This window comes from Sceloporus undulatus, chromosome 3 (assembly GCF_019175285.1).
Source record: "Sceloporus undulatus isolate JIND9_A2432 ecotype Alabama chromosome 3, SceUnd_v1.1, whole genome shotgun sequence".
Lineage (NCBI taxonomy): Eukaryota > Metazoa > Chordata > Lepidosauria > Squamata > Phrynosomatidae > Sceloporus > Sceloporus undulatus.
In genome coordinates, this window is record NC_056524.1 from 71,931,583 (window position 1) to 71,956,227 (window position 24,645).

Consider the following 24,645-nt stretch of genomic DNA (forward strand, 5'->3'; position numbering starts at 1 on the left):
TATCTCTTTCTGATTCCAGATTTCTTATTTTACACACTTGTAACACCAGATGAATCCTTACAGGAGAGCATACAACTCCAGCTACCAAATAGGGCAGCCATAATTAGCATATTTTTCAACAGTCTTATATTTCATATTCTTATTTCCTTTCTTTGTTGTTGTTGTTGTTCTGCACCTTCCAAGTAATTTCCAACTTATGGTGACTCTAAGGTGAACCTATCACAGGGGTTTACTGGAAAGATTTGCTCAGAGGAGGTTTCCCATTGCCTTTCCCTGAGTCTGAGCGCATGTGACTTGCTCAAGGCCACCCAGTGAATTTCATGGCCAAGCTGGGAATCAAACCCTGGTTTCCAGAGTCCCCTAGCCCAACACTCAACCCACTACACTGGCTGTATTTCCTCTCTGGTTCTGGCTAATTTCCGGTTTGTAATCACCTGCTGAGATGTATAAATAAGTACAAATTTATTAGCATTACTGTAATAGATTCATGATGGTTAGTTTAGTGTTGGTTTTTATGCTGAGTGCCTTTCTAATGCTGTACCAGATTCAACTTGTGCACTCTTAGCTAAGGAACAAATTGTTCAGGGGATATAGGGACAATCTCTAAATGTTTTTTCCCCTTTTACTAAAAGCTGCAATGAGATATTGCCAATTAGAGTGGGGGAATGACATGGGGAGGGGCTGCCCATCTCTTCTCCTCCCCACAATTTGCTGTCTTAAAAGTTCTCTTCCCCACCTATTTACCCTTGCAGGAGAAAAGAAACAGCAATCCTGTCCGTATTGCCTAGTGTACAAGCATCTGGGAGAGTGGTTTTGTCTGGGAAAATGAGAAAAAGACAAGTATTTAAAAAGCAGCCATTAACTTTCCCTGTACACACACAACACTATCAGCAGCAGCAGCCCAGCATAGTGTTCTTTCACTACTGTTTCCTTTTTTTTCTTTTCTTTTTTTCTTTTTCTTTTTTTGAGGCTGCTTTTTGGTTTGGTTTTGTTTTTTTAATCTATTTCGTTTCCCCCTGATATTTGTCTAACGAACAAACTGATCTCTGCTCTTTGAATTCCATCCCCACTCATCTACCCACAAATTGTCTTGCAGTTGAACAACTAGTACACCTTGTGATGTTTTATTGTATGTATCCTAGTTATTTAAACCTAAAAGGATTCTGAATACTGTTGCTTTTCTGATTTATGTGTAGCTATACTGGAACAATTGTTAGGCAGAAAACTAATATTTTTGGGGTGTGTGAAGAATAACCTTGACTTCAGTAGTCAAGGTGGTTGAAATATAAAATATCAAGTCATTTAACCCACCCACTCTTTGGATAGCAACAGTTAATATATCGTGTAAAGGAATCTTGTAGCATCTTTGAGACAGAGGAAAAGAGCATAAGCTTTTGTACACTTAAGTCTATGAAGCACATGCTACCAGTTTCTTTGTCTCAGTCTCAAAGTTGCTACAAGATCCCTTTGCATATTTACCCATATTAACAGAGCTATGTCTTTGGAGTTCTACCATTATGGAAAGCGGCTAATACATTGGTTAGCTCTCTCACAATTGATGCTTTTATATAACAAAACTGTTTGAGATGATATTTGTAATGCTAACAGTTGCATCATCTGTTGTGTCCCTTGGTCAGTGAGCTAGTGAGTGATATAAATCTATCCATACAGTGATCTGTAGATGTGTCTAAATCTTGTTGCTTAGACAGCAGGGAGGCAGCTAATGGCTTGAGCAACTGGCTGTTCAAGATGGGATAGTGTGATTATGCTGGCATATATTTACACAACACAGTCAGCCCACCATATCCATGAATTCTTTACCCGCAAATTCATCCATCTGCAGCTTGAAAATATTCCCAAAAAATATAAATTCCAAAAAGCAAAGCTTGAATTTGCCCTTTTATATAAGGGACACCATTTTACTACCTCATTGTATTTAATGAGAGTTGAACATCCATGGGTTTTAGCATCCACAGAGGGGTTTTTGATCCAAACCCCAATAGATAGCAAGGGCCCATAGTACTATAAGTATATAGGTTCTTGGTCTTAGTCATAGTCAATAGGACATTTTAGTGATTTCAGTGACTCTGCTGTAATTAAGTGCTTTGTCATACAAGGGTGCCCCCTTGCTAAAATAGCATTCCAATCATAGAATCATAGCACTGGAAGAGACCATAAAGGCCATCACATCCAACCCCCTGCCATGCAGGAACACAGAATCAAAGCACCTCTGACAGCTAGCCATCCAGCCTCTGTTTAAAGACCTCCAAAGAAGGAGACTCCACCACTCTCTGAGGGAGTGTGTTCCACTGTCGAACAGCTCTTACTGTCAGGAAGGTTGAGTTGGAATCTCTTTTCCTAGAGTTTGCACTCATTGTTCTGGGTCCTGTTCTCTGGAGCAGCAGGAAACAAGCTTGCTCCAGCCTCAGCATGATACACCTTCAAATATTTAAACAAGGCTATTGTATATCACCTTTTAGCCTTCTCTTCTCCAGGCTAAACACATAGTTTGTAAAAACTCTACTGCTCTCTTTATGCACCTTCGGAATCCTTTTACAATTCCAGCATCCATTTTCACTAAAATGTGCTATAAGCTCCAAAGCAATAGTGTCTCTTCCCACCCCTTTTCCTAGCCTGGTGCACACATACACACAAACAGATCCCCCCACAGAAAAAGAAAAGAAATTAGCATTTCTTTTAAAATGGACTTTTCCCTTTTTTCCCCCCTTGGTGAGGGGCCCTTGCAGTTTAAACTTATTGCTGGCTGACAAAAGTGGGCAGCTGCTGCTATTTGTTGCTGCGTGCCTTCAAGTTGTGACCCTAAGGAAAAACTATCATGGGGGGGGGGGGTTCTTGGCAGGGTTGGTTCAGAGGCGGGTTGCCATTGCCATCCTCTGAGGCTGAGAGAGTGTGACTTGCCCAAGGTCACCCACTGGGGTTCCATGGCCAAGCTGGGATTCAAACCTTGGTCTGCAAAATCGTAGTCCAATGCTCAAACCACCACGCCACGCTGGCTCTCATAGCTACTGTTAAATGTCTGATCTATCTTCATGCAGCGATCAGTATGTCTGAAGGAAGATAAAGCAAGAAAGAGTCAGAGCATTAAGCTTTATTAAGCTGTAAGACTTGCTGTTCATCCTATATTTTCAGGTGTGTGTGACATTGTATGTGTCTATGTGTGTGAATGAGTGAGAGAGAGAATGATTTTCCCTTGTTTTTCTTATTTTTCTTATTAATATAAAGAAGCATTTTTAAAACCATCTCCCATGGGAGAACAACAGAATTGGGACAACGTCATGTGATAAATGCAAAACAAAGGCTTTACAGGTGGCCCTCCAAATCCATGGATTCTTCATCCACAGATTCAAACATCCAGGATTAAATAAAGTTGTTTTTGCCATTTTCTGTAAGGGACACCATTTTACTATCCACTGTATTTAATGGGTATCCGTAAACGAAACCTCAGTGGATACCAAGGGTCCACTGTATTATTCTGATGCAAATGCAAGTTACCTGCATTGTGCAGTAAGCCTGTAAGACTAATTCTTGATCCAACTCATGGTTTGTTTAGCACAGAAATGGGAAAGTGTAGATTATGGCGTTGAAATATGGCAAATAAATTGCCCTGATCTCCCTAGGAGGAATAGAGAGGCATGTTTGGCCCCTGACATCTACAGCTTTTCTTTTAGATGACTTTTCTACATGTGGGATGAGAGCTTAGTGGCTAACACTAGTTTCTCAGAATAGTACTTTCCCCAAATTAGCAGTTTGTGTCAGTGCAACTTAAATATTGGACAGTTGCAGGTTGTTTCATTATGAAAGTAAAAGTTTCCTCCTTTTGGTTTCCAGGATTTTTTTTAAAAAAATTACAAAACCATGCTGTCATAATGAAATATTATCTCACACTTTGATATGAAATTGTTTCATTCTCCTGGAGAAGCAAATACACAGTTCTCTCAAAGAAGAAACCATGTACTCAACAGCTTCTCTTTTGAAGCACAAACTGTCGCCGTTGGTTCTAGCTTTTTTGCCAAATGGGGTCCATCTACCTTCGGTTAATGGAGGAAATTTCATTTCTCCATTTCTTGGCTGTCAGCTCTGAGTGATCCAACAGCCCTTTTGAAATGATTTGCTTATAATTTTGCCTGCCAGCAGCCTGTAGAAACTTCCAATTGTCTGTTAAGTCTTCTACTGCTTTCATAAAATAAGTCCAGACAATTTTTATAGCTAGGATTTCCCAGAAACTCAAGACTCAAATGCCAAAATTTTGACCATGTTCCCAAAGCTAGTCAGGATGTCTTTGTCTTTCTTTTCAAATATGTGTGATCTGTGTTGCAAACAGAGCACTCTGAAGCCTTATTGAAATAATCCTGGTCCCATTTAACTGCAAGGAATATGTCCATTCCAAATAAGAATACCCCCATTAAACTGTATTTCCATCCCCAAATTTCTAGTATTGCAGAGAGTGAGACACTGTAAATTGTTTGCACCTAGAACCCTTCTATTCTGTTTGCATTACACTGGTGCCTCGGGTTACGAAATTAATTCGTTCCGCCATTCCTTTCGTAACCCGAAAATTTCGTAACCCGAAAAGGCTTTCCGTTAGCACTGGAAAGCCTATAGCTGCACTTTGCAGCATTTGAATTTCGCGCCGAAATGAATTTCGTAACCCGAAAAATATTTCGTAACCCGAAACAGTTTTTGCCAATCCAACTTTTTCGTATCCCGGAAATTTCGTAACCCGATCATTTCGTATCCCGAGGCACCAGTGTACTCTGGTGTATTTGTGAATGCTCAGGTGAAGTTTTAAGTTACTGAAAGGCTAGAAATTTGGGGACTGAAATAAAATTTCATAGTGGGGATTAGAGTAAAATGACTCCATGTTGTTCTGGGATTATGCACGCTGAAATGCTCAGCTGCCCCAATGCAGTTGCTGGTTAGGTAGTATTTTCAATAGGCCAACGGTGTGAAGTAGAGTGCCTTATTGTTCTTTCCTGGGGGCAGTTTAATATCCTTATAAATGACTTAAATGATGGAATAGGAGGCATTCTGATTAAATTTGCAGATGACTCCAAATTAGCAAATACCTCCGTAAAGGAACCAGATACTGTCTGATCTTGGATGCTAATCAGGATCAGCCCAGGTTAATACTTGGATGGCAGATTGTCAATGAATGCCAGGTGGTGTAGCCTATATTTCAGAGGTAGGAACTGGCAAAGCACCTGTGAATATTCCTTGCCTTAGAAAACCCTTTGAAATGGGTTCACCTTAAGTCAACAGAGCACTCAAATGCACATGCACACAAACATGAGAGGGCAGGGCCAGAAATCAAAATAACCTTGACAGACTGGAGAGCTGGGTCAGATCCAAATCCAAACTGAGACTGAGAGTATGTGATTTGCCCAAGGTCACTCGATGGATTTCCATGGCCAAGCAGGGATGTGAATCATGGGCTCTGGAGTCATAGTTGTACATTCAAACCACTGCAACATGTTGGCTCTCAGTAAATGTCTCTCTCATCAACAGTAAGTGTCATTCAATAAAGGTCCCCTTCCATGTTAAGTAAAGGTTCTTCCAGTTCAATCCATGTCATTGCTTCTTGATCAGGGAGATTAGTAATGAATAGCCACTTCATTAATCAGCATTTGTTCCTGAAAGTGGTCAAGAACCAATTGGTCAGGAAAATTACTGATTTCCTTTCAGAAGTTATTGTAGGCAACCTCAAGTCCTACATAACAATACAAAGTTGATAGAAATAAATAACAGGACATCTCTTAGAATTTACCCTACTATTCCCTCTCCAATCCATACATTAAATTATATTACATAATGCAGAGTGACTAATGCCTGACTCTGTGTATATCTATGCTGCTGTTATATCAGTTTGATAACATTTTAACTGAGAACTAGTGTGGTGTAGTGGTTTGAGTGTTGGACTAGGACCCTGGGCAACCATGGTTCAAATCCCAGCTCAGCCATGGAAACCCACTGGGCGACCTTCAGCAAGTCCCATTCTCTCAGTGTCAGAATATGGCAATGGCAAACCCCCTCTGAAGAAACATGCCAAGAATAGCCCATGATAGATGTGCCTTAGAGCCACCATAAGTTGGAAATGACATGAAATGACAACAACAACTGACTTTAACTGCCATGGCTCCATCCCATAGGATCCTGGAATTTGGGGTTTAATGAGGTACTTTGATTAAGTAGACTTCTCTGAACTGAACAGTACTGGAGCTCTCTAGTAGAGAATTCTGCTAAGTGCCTCACCAAGGGGTTGTACAGACAGCCCGGTAAGGGGCAGCTTTATGCCTCCCCTGGAAGTGCCGGATTAGGGCCACAAGAACTGCACGTGAAGCCCTATGGCCCCAATCCAGCATTTTTCCGGACCAAAGAGAAGCGGCAAAATGCCACTTTCCTTTGGCCCAGAAAAAGGGATGCCCTTGTAGCTTCATGCTGTCCGGCACCCCGACGCTAAAAAGGAGAAGGGTGGCCCCTTTCTCCTCTGGATCATTGGCACAGCCATGTAGTAGCCGCGTCAATGTTCCTCTGCCAGGAAGAAGCTGCCTATATCAACAGCTTCCTTGCGGCATCATAAGAGCTGCAATGCAGCCCTATGACACCGCTTCCTGTGCACGATGTGTAGATGCTGTATGTTGCGCACATCATCATGACGGCCCCCATGTGGACAGGAGGCCGCCATGATGGCCGCACTGGCATGGACTAGGGCTTGGGAGCGTGCAGTTGCTCCACGTTCCCGAGCCCTAGTTTCACTGCTGCCAAGCTGCTTTTGGCCCATCTGTACCAGGCCCAAATTACAAATCCCAGGAGTCCATAGGACAGAGCCATGGTAGTTCACATGGTGTGAAAATGCTATAATTGTGTACTGTGGGTACTCCCTGTCTCTCTTTCTGAACTGAAATACAACTACAGCATCTTTAGGGTTTCTCCAACTACTGGGTCAAATTAATATTTCATAGGAGTTACACAAGCCTACTAGGTAAGCAGGAAGGCTGACCAACAAATAACAGGAGTGATGGTCAGATGACAGTCTTCAGTGAAAGGGAGGGGGGTCCCTTTCCCTTTTATGGGAATCCCCATCCCCCCAAAAAGGCAACTGCTAATGAAGAGGGAAGTCAGCTGGTGAAAGCACTTAGAAACATTACTTGTTTGACTGCAGCTCTCCAAACCCCCCCCCCCCCCCCCCACCACCACCACCACCACCACCACTAGGATGTTCTCAGGGCTAAAGAAAAGAAAAGAAAAAAGGATAATGTTTCTGAGTTCTGGCCTGCAGAAGTTATGATTGCCAGCAGATGGTGGTATTGATCAAGCAGGGATTATGGTTAAGAAATTCCCTAAGGAAAGAAGAAATGAAATCAGATGTAATCAGATGTAGCTAGGTGTTTTCCAGATGGAATGTAAAGAATAAAAACCAACATTGGCATCATACCCTGTCCATGACTGTTATAAAATTATAAAACTTTAATTTAGCTATAATTAAATACCCAAGTCATGTCTGCATGGAGGAAAAGACATGTTCCTGCCCCATTCCTGCAATGATCTGTTCAGACTGCACACAGGGCCAAATTGGGTGGAACACAGGTCCAATTCACACTCCAGGGTAATTCTCTCTTTTGCTCAGCTCAGGCCAGAAAGTCCCCTGGGCATGTGGACTGTGTGGTGGTGCAGGGATGGGATGTGTAGCATTGGTGGGCAGGGGAGCTGCTGAGCTCTTTCAGTCTAAAACGTCCAACTCACCACAGCACTTTCACTTTTGCACAGTTTCCCCGTGATACTCCTTTTGAAAACATGCAAATTTACCACAGAAGCACATGTTAGAACAATACCATGTGTACAGTGCACAAGTGTACATTCAAACAACAGTGTGTGTGGACAGTCCTGCCAGTATCAGCCAGTTGTGGGTGCTGGTAGTGCGGACAGTGCATCCTCCCCATAGATCTGGAAGCCCCAACAGTAAGCCAGGTTTTCCATCAGTGCAGACAGAACCCCAGTTATCATTTTCAAAATGGAAACAGTAAGCAAAATAACAGACCAGCATGGTGTAGTGGTTTGAGTGTTGGGAGACCAGGGTTTACATCCCCATTCAACCCTGCAATCCCACTGGATGACCTTGGGCAAGTCACACTCTCTCAGCCTCAGAGGAAAGCAATGACAAACTCTCTAGGAACAAATCTTGCTGTGAAAATCTCTTGACAGGCTTGCCTTGGGGTCATCACAAGTTAAAAATGACTTGAAGGCACACAGTCATGGCAGCAAAGCAAAATAAGTGGTATCTTTATATGGTTTCAAGCTAAACTGGCCGCTGTAGTATGTGTGTATTTAATTTAGGCTGTAGGTGCAAAGGAAATGAAAGGAAAACAAAGGATTTGATACAGAAAAGCTGAGATAGCAGTCAGTGAGTGTTAAAACAGCAAAACAAAGCCCTGCAGAGAATTAGCAAAAGAAACCAGGCAGAAATAAGTGTAATGTGAAAAAGAAATTGGCCCAAATCTAACTGAAACTGTGAGGGACAGAAAAAGTTAAAAGGAGACACAAAGGCTTTGTTCAGGAAATGAGAGTCATAGGACTGATAGTCTGATTGATATATAATTAGTGTGTATTTTACGCAGACGACGGCTCTCTGCTGGGACACATTTGGCTTTCTGGAATCACATGGGAAAGGACTCAAAGCCTTTTGTGTTTTGGTTTGGTTTGTGTTTGGCTTAGTCCTGAAACTTGTAGCACCTGCACAGACTTGAATAACACCATGAACACTACATATTCTCTGCCAAAGTCTGCAGTTGATTTCACCTGAAACACTCCAAAGGCATGGTACTTTAAGAAGCAAAATGTAATAAATCATAATCCAGAAAAGCAGCATGCAATAGCACCGTAATGAATTTCACAGCTGACATGCAGCTGTTTGATGAAGGGTGGATATAGACAAATACAGAGAAAGAAAAATGCCCAAGGAGTAAGATTAGGGTCAGTCAGTAAATAGATGTGTGGTGGGGGTTTCTATTTGTTAGGGAAAAGACAGTTCAATAAGTTGAAGGTTTTTCTGGTTTCTTTACAGACAGTCCTAAGGACTGGAGCGCAGCTTTGGTGCAGCTTCCGCACTCTTAGGATGCATGCATCATTTAAACAGCATACTTCCAAAGTGACCCGAAGCAGCATTATTTGGTCTGTCTATATGGGGCCTTTGTTTGGTTTTAAGAAATGGGGGCGTTTAACTCAGAAAAAAGTCAAGCTGTTTGCTAAAAGGTAATACCGAAATTTAGGAGTCCTCTCATCTACTTCCACCAACCCAACCATGATCCTCAAAAACACAAGCTCTGCTGGCCTCCTATCTGGGAGGCAAAATAGTGGGGATAAAGAAGGAAATCTATGGCACTTTCCAGACCGTCCAAAAAGGCGGTCTGCCGGCACCCTCATTTGCTGCGCGGAGCAGCCTCAGAGGCCAAACCCCGCGACTGCTCTGTGCAGCAAAAAAAAAAGCCACAAAAAGCGGCTTCTTTTTGCGGCGCCATTATGATGCCATAAAGTGCCAATGGTGCACTTGCGGCATCATAATGGCACCGAGAAGTGCGAACGGTAAGCGTCCACTACATCAAGATGGCAGCACCCATGTAGAATGGGTGTCACCATTTTGTATGTGCTCGGCATGTACGAGGGTTAGGGTACCCTTTCTAACCCTAGTACATGCCGAGCACGAACTTTTTGCCCATGCAGAATGGACCTATGGCTCAAATTTTAACGTTTGGTGCAGAAGAACTTGGCAGTTTTTTTCAGTTTGCTTCTTCTTTGATAAAATTAGTTTAACTCAAAGAAAAGCTTCTTTGAGAAATACCTGAGTCAGAAAATTCCTCTCATTACTTTTTTTTTTAAAAAATAGCGTACAATTAGAGCTGAATATTTTGGAATTTTCTGGCTTCTTCTCTTGTTCCTCTCTTACAAATCTCTTCTTCATACTCCACCCTAACTCAGGTACACCTGTCTATTCGGAAGATGAAATTAGTTGTTTAAAAGCTATAAGAAAGTATATTTCTTTTGAAAGTTCTCATATTTTGTAAGTAATTTGGGGGTGGTGAGGCTTTCCTCAAAGAGTTCAAAATATTTTATCCAAAACATTCCAAAGGTGCGTATAGGATAAAATAAAATCCCTCTCTGTATTTGTATGGCAAAGAATAAACCAATTAGTGGTTAAATGCCAGTACTGCAGCCACTAATTCACAAAACCATAAGATTGTGAGTTCAATCCCAGCCAGGAGCCCAGGGTCGACTCAGCCTGGCATCCTTCCAAGGTCACTAAAATGAGTACCCAGCTTGTTGGGGACAATTAGTTGTACATCACTTAGAGACTGCTTAGTGTGGTATGAAGCAGTATATAAATGAAGCTGCTATTGCTAATATTATTTTCATCACACTGCTGCCTCAGTCACAGTCGCAAAAGTGGTGAAATAAGAACAAGGGAACAGCCTCCAATAAGTTCCTTTTATTCTCATCCCAAATAAAGTAAGAGAGAGCTGGGGACTTTTCACTCTACACAATTATAGCTCTGTGATTTCACATTAACTGCCATGGCTGCATTATATGGGATTCCGGGGGTTGTCTATTGAGGCACTAGAAATCTCTGGCTGAGAATCATAAAGTTGTTGTTATTGCTACTGCTGCTGCTGCTGTGTACCTTCACATCATTTCCAACTTATGGTGACCCTAAGGTGCACCAATAACAGGGTTTTCTTGGCAGGTTTCCTCAGAGGGAGTTTGCCATCACCTTCCCCTGAGGGTTGAGCCAGGAATTCAACTCTGTTCTCCAGAATCATAATCCAATGCTCAAATCACCACACCATGCTGACTGCCCTTGTAAACTGTAAATACACCTCCCTAAACTGCAAATCACATGTATCACCTAGAGGTAAATCCAGAATATGTTATGACAGTTAAAATGGAGACATAGCATAATAAGTGTGTAGTGTGAAAGGGCCCCAAGTAAGCCACACTGTGGCTGGAATCTCCAGTTGTCATAGAATTACATCCTCTCCTGTGCCTCTTCTCTTTTCCCTGCTGATGTCTTCCCATAAATGGAAAGCTTGCACATGGTTGCGGGTGGGAAGTTCAAAATTGTATCAAATTGGTCAGAAGACCAAACAACAGCAAAAACAACTTTGTATTGTGAGAATTTGTCTCTGGTTCATGCTCCCGAAGGCTTTTGCACATACTGTGTTTGTGTCTTTGTGTCTTTTTGTTTCTCCTTCCATCTCTTAATTTTGTAACAATTTAGCCTAAAGAAGGTTCTGAAAAGTTCAAAAGTTCAGCATATTTGTGACATTTTTCTGGTTGTTGTTGTGTGCCTTTCAGTTGTTTCCAACTTATGATGACCCTAAGGCAAACCTATCATGGGGTTTTCTTGGCAAGAGTTGTTCAGAAGAGGTTTGTCATTACTTTCCCCTGAGGCTGAGAGCATGAGTCTTGCCCGAGGTCACCCAGTGGGATTCATGGCTGAGCAGGGAATCGAACCCTGGCCTCCAGAGTGGTAGTCAAACACACAAACCACTATGCCATACTGGCTCTCTGTGACATTTTAGTGATCATTATAAAGGTGTTTGAGAACTCTAAATTTTATCTGGTACAAAATCTAGAATTTTGTCTAGATTAGATAGATGATAGATAGATAGACAGATTAGTATAAAATGAAGATTTTATGAATACATATTTGCATTCTGAAACATTTCAGGTGCAACCCATGTCCTGTGGTTTGCGGGACTGATAGATCTTCTTACCACTGTTAGTTGAGCTGCTCTCCCCACATGGCCTGCCAATGTATAAAATGCACAATATTTTCAAATGAGCTACTCATGACAGGCCTGGACCTCTTCTGGACCAATATCTCTGAGGGCCTGTACTGATATCTGTATTATTCCATTGCAATACACATACAATTTAATTGCTTTAGCTGTTCATTTCTTTTCTATCATACCAAGCTCAAGATTTGGAAGATATGTGATAGCTCCTGTTGTCCCTGTTGTGACATTTCCAATGGATTATATGATGATAGCAAACCTTTAATATTTTCTTTGTATAAATCAAATAAAGCAAAGACAGGAAGCTTCTCTCATGCTGTTCTGTTGCCATTTGCCTCCCAGTTATAACTGCTTCAATGTAAAAATATATTGAATATATGTCCCAGTTAATAGTTCAAACTGTCATTCAGCTATAAATGTGCATTTTATTGCGAGACTTCACATAATACACTCCCCATTAAGTCTAAATTTACTTCAGCGAGAGGTTGGGAGAGCACTGCCAATATGTAGATGCAACCCTGTGTATATTTACTACATAACATAGTGGGTCTTACTTACTTGGATAGTATTATATAGCTAATCTACACACATACACACACATCTCCCTTCCTTCAGTTCTGTTTACCATAAAAGATGTACTAGATTTGTTATTTTAAAAAAGGAACACACATATGGCTTCAAGGGAGACACAAGTACTTATACCTATCTTTCCAAAAATGTCTGATTCTTCTGAATTATTTCAGATTTACAAAGAAGGGAAAAGGACCTCAAAATGTTTCATCTGCCTATCTTTCCACACAAAGTAATCACTAGGAAATTTTGTTTGGATTTGTTGTTTGCCTTCAAGATATTTCTGAGTTATGGTGACCCTAAGGCAACCCTATCACAGTGCTTTCTTAACCAAAGTTGTTGAGAGGGGGGTTGCCATTAGTTTCCTCTGAGACTGAGTGGATGTGACTTGCCCAAGTCACACATTGGGTTTCCAAAGCCAAGCAGAAACTCAGACTCTGGTTTCCTGGATATACCAAGAGAAATATTAATTTATTCCTGTTTCTTTTTGTGTCCAATATATTATTTTCCCCTAGCCCTTGTGAAAGAAAATCAGATATATTTAAAGAGCAGCAGCACCAATAAATCCCTCTAGGATCATGGGTCATTTGTTTCAAATAAGGGAATGGAAGATATTTTATTTCTATGAAATGCTGTACAGTATCTGTAATGTTATGCCTTACATTAGACTTCTCCAATCTAGTGCCCTCCAGACATTTTAGACTACTAAACCTAGATAGTATGGACAACAGTCAGATTTGATGGAATGTGGAATCGTCGAAAACAACTGGAGAATACCAAGTTGGGAAGAACTGGCTGCACCATGGTTTGAGAAACAACAAATGAAAGAAGAGAATTTTGGGTCTCTGCCTGCATGCAAAGACCTTTTTATTTAGCTAGGATTTTGGCAACTGGCCGGTAGCCAGAGATAGCAGGGTGTTCAATATGCGGCTGCTACATTTTCTTTACTGCTATTGTGTTTTCAACTGCTTTTAACACCATTGTATTTTTAACATAATGTGCTGGCTTGTGCTTTTTATCTGTACCTTTGATTTTTTTAAAAGTTAATTTGGCTGTGAACTACCTTGTAAGCACCCTTCTTTCAGGAGAACAGTGAAGTATAAATCAAATAAATGTTCATTATACAACTATGTATTCTCAGGTTTTGTCATTTCCAATTCCAGTGTAGTGTTTGTTGATTTGCACAAATCTAGTGTGTCTGAAAATTATCCTGAAAGAATCAGGTCTTCATTCTAGCTTCTGCTTTGAATGATTGCTGTCAAAAGGTGACTGTCACTCAAAATTATATCAGAATCACCTTCTGTAATTTCAGCCAGACTGTAAGACTGATAGGTAAGTGAATGTACAAGTTATTTTCTCAAGCCAGCTTGTTCTTTTAGAAGTCAAGATGATCAATTTATAGCTTGCCTTCAGCTGTGCGTTTTATATGTCAGAAGCACTATAGTGTAGAGGGTTTTTTTCTTTTCGTTTAATAATAATAATAGGATTTATTTATATGCCGCGCAATCACTGGGAATCCAGGTGGCTTACAACAGAGGGAATAATAATTAGAAGGTTCCCTGCCCTCAGGCTTACAATCTAAAAGACACAACACAAAAGGAGAAGGGAATGGTGAGGGAGGGAGGGGATCAGGTCAGCAGTTCTTCTCTTCCTCTGAGGCCTGGACCAAGGTGACACTTTTCAGGTGACATTCAATACATGACACTTGGAATTTATACGGAGCAAAATATGAAGCATTCCATTCTGTTCTTCCACCCTAAATATTTGAAGAGAATATATATTTTTATATACCTGCACATCTTTAGATTTTATTTTTATTTTGTGAAAGATGGTTTTAGGACCCAGAATTACAGCAACAAGATGAGCAGTAACAGTTGCTAAAAGCATTTTCGTGAAAGCTGTGAAAGTATATCTTAGTGCTGCAAACTCCCCCCCCCCCTTTTTTTGGAGATTTTTTTTTAAGGTCGGAGAAGTTTAGAGTCCTTCAAGCAGAAGTGTGAGTAAAGGAAATTACTTTCATTTTAGTAGGATAATGCCAGCTCCCACTTCTTGATGCCCACCCCCTCTTTTTAAAAAGTCATTTCAGCTGCTAGCGCAGCTGGCAGTTTAAAAACTGTATAGACAGACTTCTCAAAGGATGACTGTTGAAATGTTACCATCACAATTACCGGCACTAACTGTGGGATAAATGTAGTTCATTTCCCCAGTTCTAAGTGCTATTTTGTCTTCTGTGTCAACGGCAGCTAATCAAAGCTCCCTGGCAGTACAGCCTTGTACATCGATTGCCCAGGGGCTTCTTCTAGCTCTGAAGCCAAAGAGAGTTGCTATGGGAATCATGAGGGCACTTGGAGACAGGATCCAGGGCTTGGCTTTCTCCCATCCAATGTTGCCGGAGTCACGGGAATGAATGGGGGGAGGGATGAAGAGGAGGCGGCAAGGAGGCAGGGAGAATGAATGAATGTCAGAGGAGGGACTGTTGTAGCTTGTGACTGAGGAATGGAAGATAGCGAAGAATCAAATGCATCAGGCAGAGTAGGGGCTCTGCCACAGTTGCCCATCCAGACCATCTTCCTGCTGTAGAGTTAAAATGCAAGAGCAGCCTTTGTAGCAAAACTACAATAAAAGTCTGAATCTAAGGAAGTCTTCAGAAGGATGGGATCCAGCTCATCCACATACCGGCCCAAGTACATCTATTTGGAAATTGATGGACGAATTCAGAAGGTACTTTTCCCACTCCTCCTTTATGTGCAGCTATTGCCTTTACCTGATTGCCTTTGCATTAAATTGGATTCACTGACCTGGGTCTTTTTCTTTTTTGTATTGTGCCTTAGAATTACATCCTCATCTGGCTACAAATGTTACTGCCTTCTATGAGGCAGCATGGAAATATGAATACAGCAGTGCTGTTCTTGCACAATCTTTGGTTTTGCCAGCACCTAGGGTAAATGACAAGAGAACTCTTGAGGGCAAATTAATGGTCTCAGGATGGCATGAGCTCTGGAATGCATGTGTGGAAGCCTACTTTACTGGAACAATTTTGGAGTGCAGTAATATAGATGTGCATTAAAAGTTTCAGAGAAGTTCAGGGGTTCTGTGCTAGTATGTTGGGGAGTCAATGCAAATTCAAAAATGTTGTTGTTGTTAACACATCTAGGAACTAGAACGGTGGGCAGATTAAAGTAGTTTAGGTGGGGAAAATCATTTAAAAATTATATTCTCTAATAATATCTGCCTGTGATACTCTTTTCAGGAACTTTAATGTATCCAGGTGTGTACAGACAGAGAGCACTAAACGTCTTCCATAACTTGCAATATGATATTTGCATGGGGGAGGGGGTTAGCAAGAAGTGGAAGTTAGCAAAGGAGCTACATTTTAAACCTAAATGAAAACAACAGCAGATATTCATTTTGTACATATCCTAGCTTCTCCTCTCTTAACCTCCATTTACAATAAGGAATGGAAGATAAGTGGACTTGAAAAATCAAATCAGTTTTATGTTTGAAGTGTCATGGTTTCACCCATGTCTCTTTTCTCATATAGAAAATGGGGAATTGCAGATAGTTGGTTCACCTCTTTCCTCTAGATAGTAAATCAGGTCAGAGTACTAATTAAATATCAATATAGCTCTTAACCTGCCTATGCAAAATCAGCAAACTAAGCCTGCAATTCTGTAGATATCTATATGAGAGTAAACATTACTCTCCTTAAAATGATTTACTTCTGAGAAGATAGACATAGGATTCTGTGTAACAGGTTTTCCAGATGAATTTTTATTTGTAAAATGTATCATTGTCCAGATGAAATATTAGATCATGGTGTTAAAATGGTAGAGATCCAGAACACTGAAGTTGCACCTGCCCTTTTCTACCACCAGTGGTATGATATCCCCATTGCCATTCATGAAAGTAGCCTGGGGTAGCCTTGCTCTTTGGAGATATTCTAGCATAGAGAAGAAAGCAGGCATAAAAGCCCTCCTGCTAGTGGCAAGGGATTATAACCAAAAATCCAAACAAATTAAATATAAATCTTTTCCCCCTTTAAAACTGTGAGATGGGTAAAGGAGGGACTTTTGAGATCCATGGCAATGAACATTATGTGCTGATAATTCTCAAAAATTCCACATCTAATAAACAGTTATTACAGTAGAGCCCATACACATGGTGCTAGCACACAGTATTAGAAAACTTCCAGTGATGTGAACAATAGCAGCTAGAGTTTTGGCTGAGGCTCATTCTAGAGAACATATGATTGGTTTTCAATGGCCTGCAGTCCATTTTCAAGCACACTAAGTATTAGTCATCACCTTCAAAGTCCTAGGAGAGTAAATCCAGAACACTGACAGCGTAGCTGTTACCCATATAATCCTCATACCTACAAACCCAAGTTTACTGGTAGAGGTTTGTTTTCCTCCTTTCTGATGACAAAAGGAAACTCCGATTGGGGCCTTTTCCCATGTGGTGGGCAGGTTGTGACGTTTCCTCCCCACGATGTCCAACTAGACCACGTTTTCCTTGACATATTGGCCACTTGCTAAGATTTTTTTTCTCCGCACTGTGATTTTGATATGGTTCCATTTTCTTGTCTTTTCTTTAATTATTTGTCCCCTTTTCCCTACCCCTCCTTTGTTTTCATGATGCTGAGTTTCTGGTGTTTTTTTTTTTAGTTTTGGTTTGTTAGTTTTAATGGGTGCCTGGTGTGTCCGCCCCCCTTACTCTTTTAATTCAAAATTATATTTCTGGAGTTGTTCCGAGGAGCCTTCAAGGCCAAATAAATATTTAAATTAATAAATATGTACATGAATTATTATAATTACAGTTCCAATACAGGAAATTACATTTCCCAGAACTCAACATCACAATTTGCAAGGAAGATTCAATTTCCAAAGAACTGCAGGGTTATCATGGGGGCTACCATCTGGACTCTCAACAAGACATGTGTAGATCTTCATTTCTAAAGCACAGAGGGAGAGGGAGAGAAAGAAAACCTGAAAAGACTCTAATAAGGCCTTTTAACTATGAAGCCAGATGTGATTAATAGTCATCATCCTTTTCTTCCTGTCCCATTCCAACCCTGCTCAAAGTATTTGTTTCAGTTGTTTGCCGTTGTTATGCTTTGGCTGTTTAAGGCTTCCAGATACAGTCTAAAGTCCATCGTGAGCAGATCCAAGCTGTACAGAAATATCAAAAAGCAGAAACCAGAAGCTGGAGAGATTAGTAAAAGATAGCAGATGAAAGTGGGCTTTATGGTAATGAAGTTCCTGGATATGGTCTGCAGGACCATGGACAGCTCCAAAGCAGCCAACTTGATCCAACAACTGGCAGAAATGAACTAAACAACTAGTGTAGCAAGGCTGGTCAACTATGGCCCTACTGGTGTTTTGTTGTTGGTGGTGGTCACATTAGCTTCAGACAGTATTGACACTGGTGAGAAATTATGGGAGTTCCAGACAGAAACATTTGAAGGATGTTGTTGTGAAAGTTGTTGTTATGTGCCTTCAAGTCATTTCCAACTTATAGTGACCCTGAGGCAACACTATTATGGGGTTTTTTTGGAGGGACTTCTGGTATCTTGGCGGACAAGGAGGAGTGGGTAAATATGAGGCAACACACCCTCAGGGGACCCCCAGCTGCCTGACTGTGTAATCTGGACTGATTGCCACTTAATACACCGCTTTGATCTTCTGGAAAAGCAGTATAAAAATAAAATAAATTATTATTATTATTATTATTATTATTATTATTATTATTATTATTCTGTGTGTTGGTCTTTACTAGAGACCCACCATAAACTGGTCTGCAGATTTGTCTAGGCTACAGGTGCACTCTTGTGTCACATCTTCCAGGATGGTATCTGGGTTTGCACTGATAACTAGAAAGTGTGCCCCCATTCTGAATTGACTGATTTATTTTATTTTATTTTACTCATTCAACAAATCCAGAGCAGTCAGACGCTGAAGTAGCAGTTCTGCATTTTCCTTAAAAATGTTCAGAATTGGTTGAAGATGTTACAGAATTGTGGCTTCTGCCCGTGACAAACAAGTGCATCAAGATCCATGGCCAAATTGCTAAGTATAGGCAGAGTTAATGCATACTTAGAATCACAGAATGATAGAGTTGGAAGAAACCACAAGGGCCATCCAGTCCAACCCCCCACCAAGCAGGAACTCACAATCAAAGCACCCCTGACAGATGGGCATCCAGCCTCTGTTTAAAGACCTTCAAAGAAGGATACTCCTGGACATATTCTCTGGACAATAACAAACTTTACAGACATCATAGGCATTCTTATGGGACCCACAGTTAAGAAGCTACTTAATATATCAGGGCTAGCCAACTTGATATTTTCTGGCTAGCACAATCCATTACTAGATCTATGTGAGGACAGAAGCACTCTTTCAAATGAGCTTTCATGATTTTACCCACAGATCATCCTGTATACTAGGCAAGCACAAGCCTTCCAGGATCTGATAAAGTGTGTGGGAAGTGACAGCTCTGCCCTCAAGAAAGATAGTTAAAAGAGGCAAACAAGTGCTCCCTTATACTCCAAGCCTGGATGCAATGCAATCATTTGGGATATGGCAGCTGGACCAATATTTTTTTTAATCACTATAGTTGAGAAAACTGGGTTAATAGTGTAATTCATGTAATTATCTTAATTGTTACTTTTGACCACAAAGAACAAGGCTTCCAAAGAGCAGCATGTCAACACCTCACTAGTTTTTGGTCATTCTATTGATGATAGAATCAGTATACCCATCAGTTCCTTATGACTAGCAGAAAAGAATGCAGTTGTTCTTGTTATGGTGGTGGTGCCTTCAAGTCGTTTCTGACTTATGGCAACCCTATGGCAAAACTGTCATGGGGATTTCTTGGCAAGATTTGTTCAGAGGAGGTTTGCCATTGCCTTCCCCTGAGGTTGAGAGCATATGACTTGCCCAAGGCCACCCACTGGGTTTCACGGTTGAGCGGGGAAATTGAACCCTGGTCTCCAGAGTCGTAGTCCAACAGCCAGACCACTACACCATGCTGACTTCTATTAAACCAGATAAATCTGAGTTATTTTTTAAAAACGATTTATTGCAGACTTGTTCTAAACTCTTGATATAGAATATGTCCTGCAATCTGGAGAACCTTCACACAATGCTTTACACTGATTTCCCCTGACCACCTTCTCCAAATATGCTAGGATGAAAATACACATGGTTTTGTTTTGTTCCATGATTACTCTCCTAAAAAGCATTTGCATTATTGAAGATTATAGGAGAAGGACAGCTGCCTGAAAAGATGCTACAAACTCTAATAAAAAAATGGCTAGACAGCTACTTCCCATTACATTTATCAGTGAAATATTATCTATATGGTGCTTGATATGGGGAATGGGGAGAGGAGACAGTCTATTTCATTTAGTCAGAGTTGTGTTATGCAGGAAATTATTTTTCTCCATACACACTACATCAAGATATAATTAGAAGAATCTAAGCTATAGTTTTCCAAAGAATTTGGTTTCTAGAGGGAGCTTATTAAGTCAATTCTAGGCATTCCTTTGACTTGCTTCTACAGTGAAGTAAAAGACCCTTTATGTCATTTATTATCCTATAATATCAAATCACAAACCACAGTACCCTGATGTATTGCAGTGGATACAGGAATACATTGGAACATGTATAATGATTATATCTGAGTAATGAAAATGAATATGACAAATATAGTATAGAGCCATGGATCCAATAGAAGACTGTTCATTGGCCAACGTTTGTGGTGCAGCCCAATTGACTGCTAAATAAAAACAGTTGCATACATATGTATAGGCCAGCATGTAGTTAGTAAGCGGCTTTTATGAAATAGATTTGCAAGGGGATTGTGTCCTCATAATAGGAACAGGGGGTAGAGTTACCTTTTTTGACTGAAACACCCAGAGTACATCAGATAGTATGGCCATTGGCCATGCCGGATGGGGCTGTGATCTGAAGTCCAAAATAAGTAACTTTTTAAAGTTTTGTGTAGTATTGTGCCATCCTTTCCCTCCAGAAATATTCACAAAACTGGACCTTAAAGTTGAAATTTTAAACTCTTTGCATCATTAACAAACACAAACAGGAGGCTTGCTGATCGTGACCAGTTGCCCAAATAAGTTAACTTTTGGAAAGCCAGTCTTTAAAAGTATAAGAATGCAACAGCATCACACTGATTAAAAAATTATATCTCTGTGTCTCAGGTGATATACCTTTGAGATTTCCTCAGACAAACAGTGGCTACTAGGGCTATCCAACTAATTTGGCTGTGTGCTGAAACAAATATATTTGGAGTGGCTAAAGCCTGGGTCAAGTCAGGCTGATTCATTTCCATATTGGGTTGCCCTGGTCCAAAGTGGCCCAGAGTGTTTTGGAGGATCAGATACTCTAATGGTTGAACGTTGCAACCAAATTAGCCACCTATCAAACTAAACCAGCCATATTTGGATTGGCACCAAATCAAGTAAGATCAGGTCAATTCAGTTCCATAATGGGTCACCCTAATTCAGTCTGATCCAGCATGCTTTAGTCATTTGAGTATTAAATCAATTAAGATATAAAACAGGAATATGCAAACATTGTGTCATCAGCATGAACAAGGAAACAGCAGGTGCTGTGATCAGGAGGGCTTGGACTGTAGTTTGCTAAATGAACACTTAGAGCCAGTGTGGTGTAGTGATTTGAACATTGAACTACAAGCCCGGAGATCAGGGTTTACATCCCCAATCAGCCATGGAAACCCACTGTGTGACCTTGGGCAAGTCACACACTGTCAGCATCAGAGAAAGGCAAAGGCAAACACCCTCTGAATAAATCTTGCCAAGAAAACCCCATGGAAAAATCACCTTATAATCACTGTAAATCAGAAATGACTTGAAGGCACACAACAACAACATATTGAATCAAGTTCAGGGAAAAAAACTTCTTACCAGCAATTTCCATCCACAGTGCTCCCAGGGAGAGATTGTGTAAGGTCACTGAAGTTATACGTTTCACTTCTCTTCCTGTTCTTTCCTTAGGAATAGTTGTACTAATAGTAGCCTGCCACTGATTGTTAGAGGAGTTAGGTGATAGAGCTATGTTTGTGGAGTGGAGTGGCAGTTTGTTGATTGTGATTATTTCTTCCAGTCTGACTCAGAACTTGAGTCTTGCTTTATTTCAATTGCTCTCAATTTCTTATACATGAGGTCAACTTATTGCCTTTCAGCTTGTGCATTCATATTCATTTGTAAATCTAACTGATTATCCTTAATTCAACCTTAAATTTAGTTTACTCTTAATCCCACAACTCAGTTCTTCTTAATTACTCTGTCTGCCTGTGAATTTTATTTCAGTTATTAAATCTTACCTTCCCCCTCTAGGACATCTAATTTTTCAAGTTAGATGTCTTACTTGTTTTTAAAAATTATGCTCATCACTCTCTTTTTGCTTACCATACATACTCGACTATAAGTTGACCTCATGTATAAGTCAAGGGTAGGTTTGGGGGCCAAAATTATAGATTTGGATATGACCCATGGATAAGTCGAAGATAAACTTAGGTGCATGCAACAAAGGATCTAAAGGATGAAGCAAAAACAATACCAAGGCACTTACAAAATACCAGTAGGCGTAACTGAGGTCAGCCTGAAGGTTGGATAGATGACAGAGTAAAGGCTTCCAGGACAGATTACACTCTTGCCTTTCACCATGGAGTGGTTCGGCTTGTGTGTGTGTGTGTGTGTGTGTGTACAGTGTGTGTGTGTGTGTGTGTGTGTGTGTGTGTGTATGTATATATATGAACTAAAGTATAGTACTTACATTAAACTGTGGATAAACTGACTCAGGTTTTTTGGTCAATTTTTGACTAAAATTTTTAGACTTTTACATGAATATATACAGTATTCATAATTACTGTGTTATTCTCTGTGCATATAGAATCAGTAACTGGGATCGTCTTGTGGCTTCACATCAAGTCCTAGGATTTTCTTAGCAAAGTTAATTCAAAAGAGGTTTGCATTTACCTTCTCAAGGCAAAGAGAATATGACTTGCCCAAGGCACCCAGTAGGTTTCTATGGGCAAAGAAGGGTATGAGCCTTGGAGCCCTTGTCCAATGCTCAAACCACTCTAGCATGCTAGCTCTCTGGGATAAAATGTACCACAGTAATAAGCTGAAAGGGTATGCTTTTGCATGTGTATTTGTTTTGTAAAATGTCCTTTGCCTGAATATTTTAATTACTTTTTAGCTTGTTTGGTACATCTGTTTATGCATTTAATTCAGCTAGCAAGCAAATACAAAACAATACAGGTTTCTATTCAGCAAAGCAGTAAAAACACTTAAACTGTTGCTGATGTTGCTGCTGCTGCATATTTCATGTGAGGCAAAAGCATCATTCTGTTAGTGCCACTTGATCCATATTTCTGGCTGAGAAAACAGTGCATTTATTTCCCCTATTATCCCTTTACTATGTTTCTGCTTCTTTGTCTACCTCTCCATTTCTGTCCCTTCTCCTCCATTTCTTTAACCTAAACATGAGATACCTCGGCAGCAGTATCGCATGGGTTGATATCTCTACTTTTTCATTCTCATTAAAATGAGAACTGCCCAGAGGGATCATTGCTGATGGCACTGAACAGGATTAGAAAGGTGGTGGGGATAGAAGAAAGTCTGTTTCTTCTACAAGGAGGACTATGTTCATGTTCATGTTCCTGAAGACTGGAGAAGGCAGGAGACTTCCTCAACAGCAGATTCATTCATTAATTAATTTTTTAAAACAAACTATATAATCCTGAGATACACAGCTCAAGAGCCTCTTTCATATCTATGCCAAGTGTCTAGCTTTCATGATCTTGAAACTATTCTGAAGACAGACAGACACAATGATGAAGATAGCAGTGGTGGTGGTGATGATGGTGCAGAGGGGAAAGCGACATGCACAGGGGAAATCTATGCATTTTCACTTCAGAAACATGAATGCATTCAAAGTGTGGCTACAGGTGTGACTCTTGCTAAGGAAAACATACAAGACTTTCCCTTTTGCATATTAAACCAGAAATGCAAAAATATCTATATTACTGTCTTGGTTAAACACAAAGCTGTCTTTTCTATCCCTCCACTTTCTAACCAAAACAAAACAAAACAAAAAAAAAACTGTGTGGAGCATGAAGGAGACACAGTATGGATGGTTCTCTAGGCTTCCTTCTTAGATCAGGGAAAAAAGACTAATGCAGATATTTGCATCTACTTAGTTCCTGTAAAGTTAAACAGAGAGCCAGCCTGATGTAGTTGTTTGACCACTGGACTACAACTCTGGAGATCAGGGTTTGATTCCCTGCTTAGTCATGAAAATCCACCTCGGCAAGTCACACCTCTCAGCCACAGAAAATCCTGTGATAACTTCGCCTTAGGGCAGTGATGGTGAACCTATGGCACGCGTGCCAGAGGTGGCACTCAGAGCCCTCTCTGTGGGCACATGTGCCATCGCCCCAGCACAGAGTTTGCCAGAGTTTGTTACTAGAAAGTCAGAGGGACATGGCACTTTGCAATAAATAAGTGGGTTTTGGGTTACAGTTTGGGCACTTGGCCTCTAAAAGGTTTACCATCACTGCCTTAGGGTCACTATAAGTTGGAAATGCATTAGAGGCACACAAGAAAGAGCTAAACACACCAAAAAGGGTCCATGCAATGAACTACAGTATGTTGCTCACTTTTCTGGCACCATGCAGTTAAAGCTAGATTCACCCAGAACTTGGAAATAATTCATTAACATTTAATTACTTACTCTAAGCTCATTACAACTTTTAACAATGATTTTAATTTTTTAATTGATAAATACCAATGGCATTACTCTTGACTGACAATTACCATTTCTTGTTACTTTAATTCTTTAATTTAAGTAATGAACATTCCTTGTTTTTGTAAATGATTTTTAAAAAATCAACTAATTTATCAATAAATCAAGTAGCAAATGAACTTACTGCTTTTCTTAATAGGTTATTGTTAACAGACCAGGAAGTTTTTAAAAAAATAAAATAAATATTAATGTATTGATGCTAACACTAACTTTCCCCAGCTCAGGACCTAATCACAGCACAAACCTCTAAAGAGGGGCCTTGATGGATAAGTAAATGCACTCTCACAAGACCTCTGTGTGGTTAAGATATCTGTAAAATCAGGCTTCCTAATTGTTAACTTCAACATAAGCAGCTGCTCACATGAAGGATCTGTTTTGCAAATATCGACACTCAAGGGTGGTACTACTCTGTCCAAATTATT

At 40.4% G+C, this 24,645-nt stretch overlaps 1 protein-coding gene across 1 annotated transcript in view; it reads left to right on the forward strand.

Annotated features, from left to right (window-relative positions):
• Positions 1 to 14,665: 14,665 nt before the first annotated feature.
• The window catches only part of PDE9A (phosphodiesterase 9A), a 205,612-nt gene continuing 195,632 nt past the window's right edge, over positions 14,666 to 24,645 (forward strand). Inside the window, exon 1 of the mRNA XM_042459712.1 lies at positions 14,666 to 15,098. Within this exon, the coding sequence (XP_042315646.1) occupies positions 15,030 to 15,098 (69 nt within the window). The 5' untranslated portion in view covers positions 14,666 to 15,029. The remainder of the gene's footprint in view (positions 15,099 to 24,645) is intronic.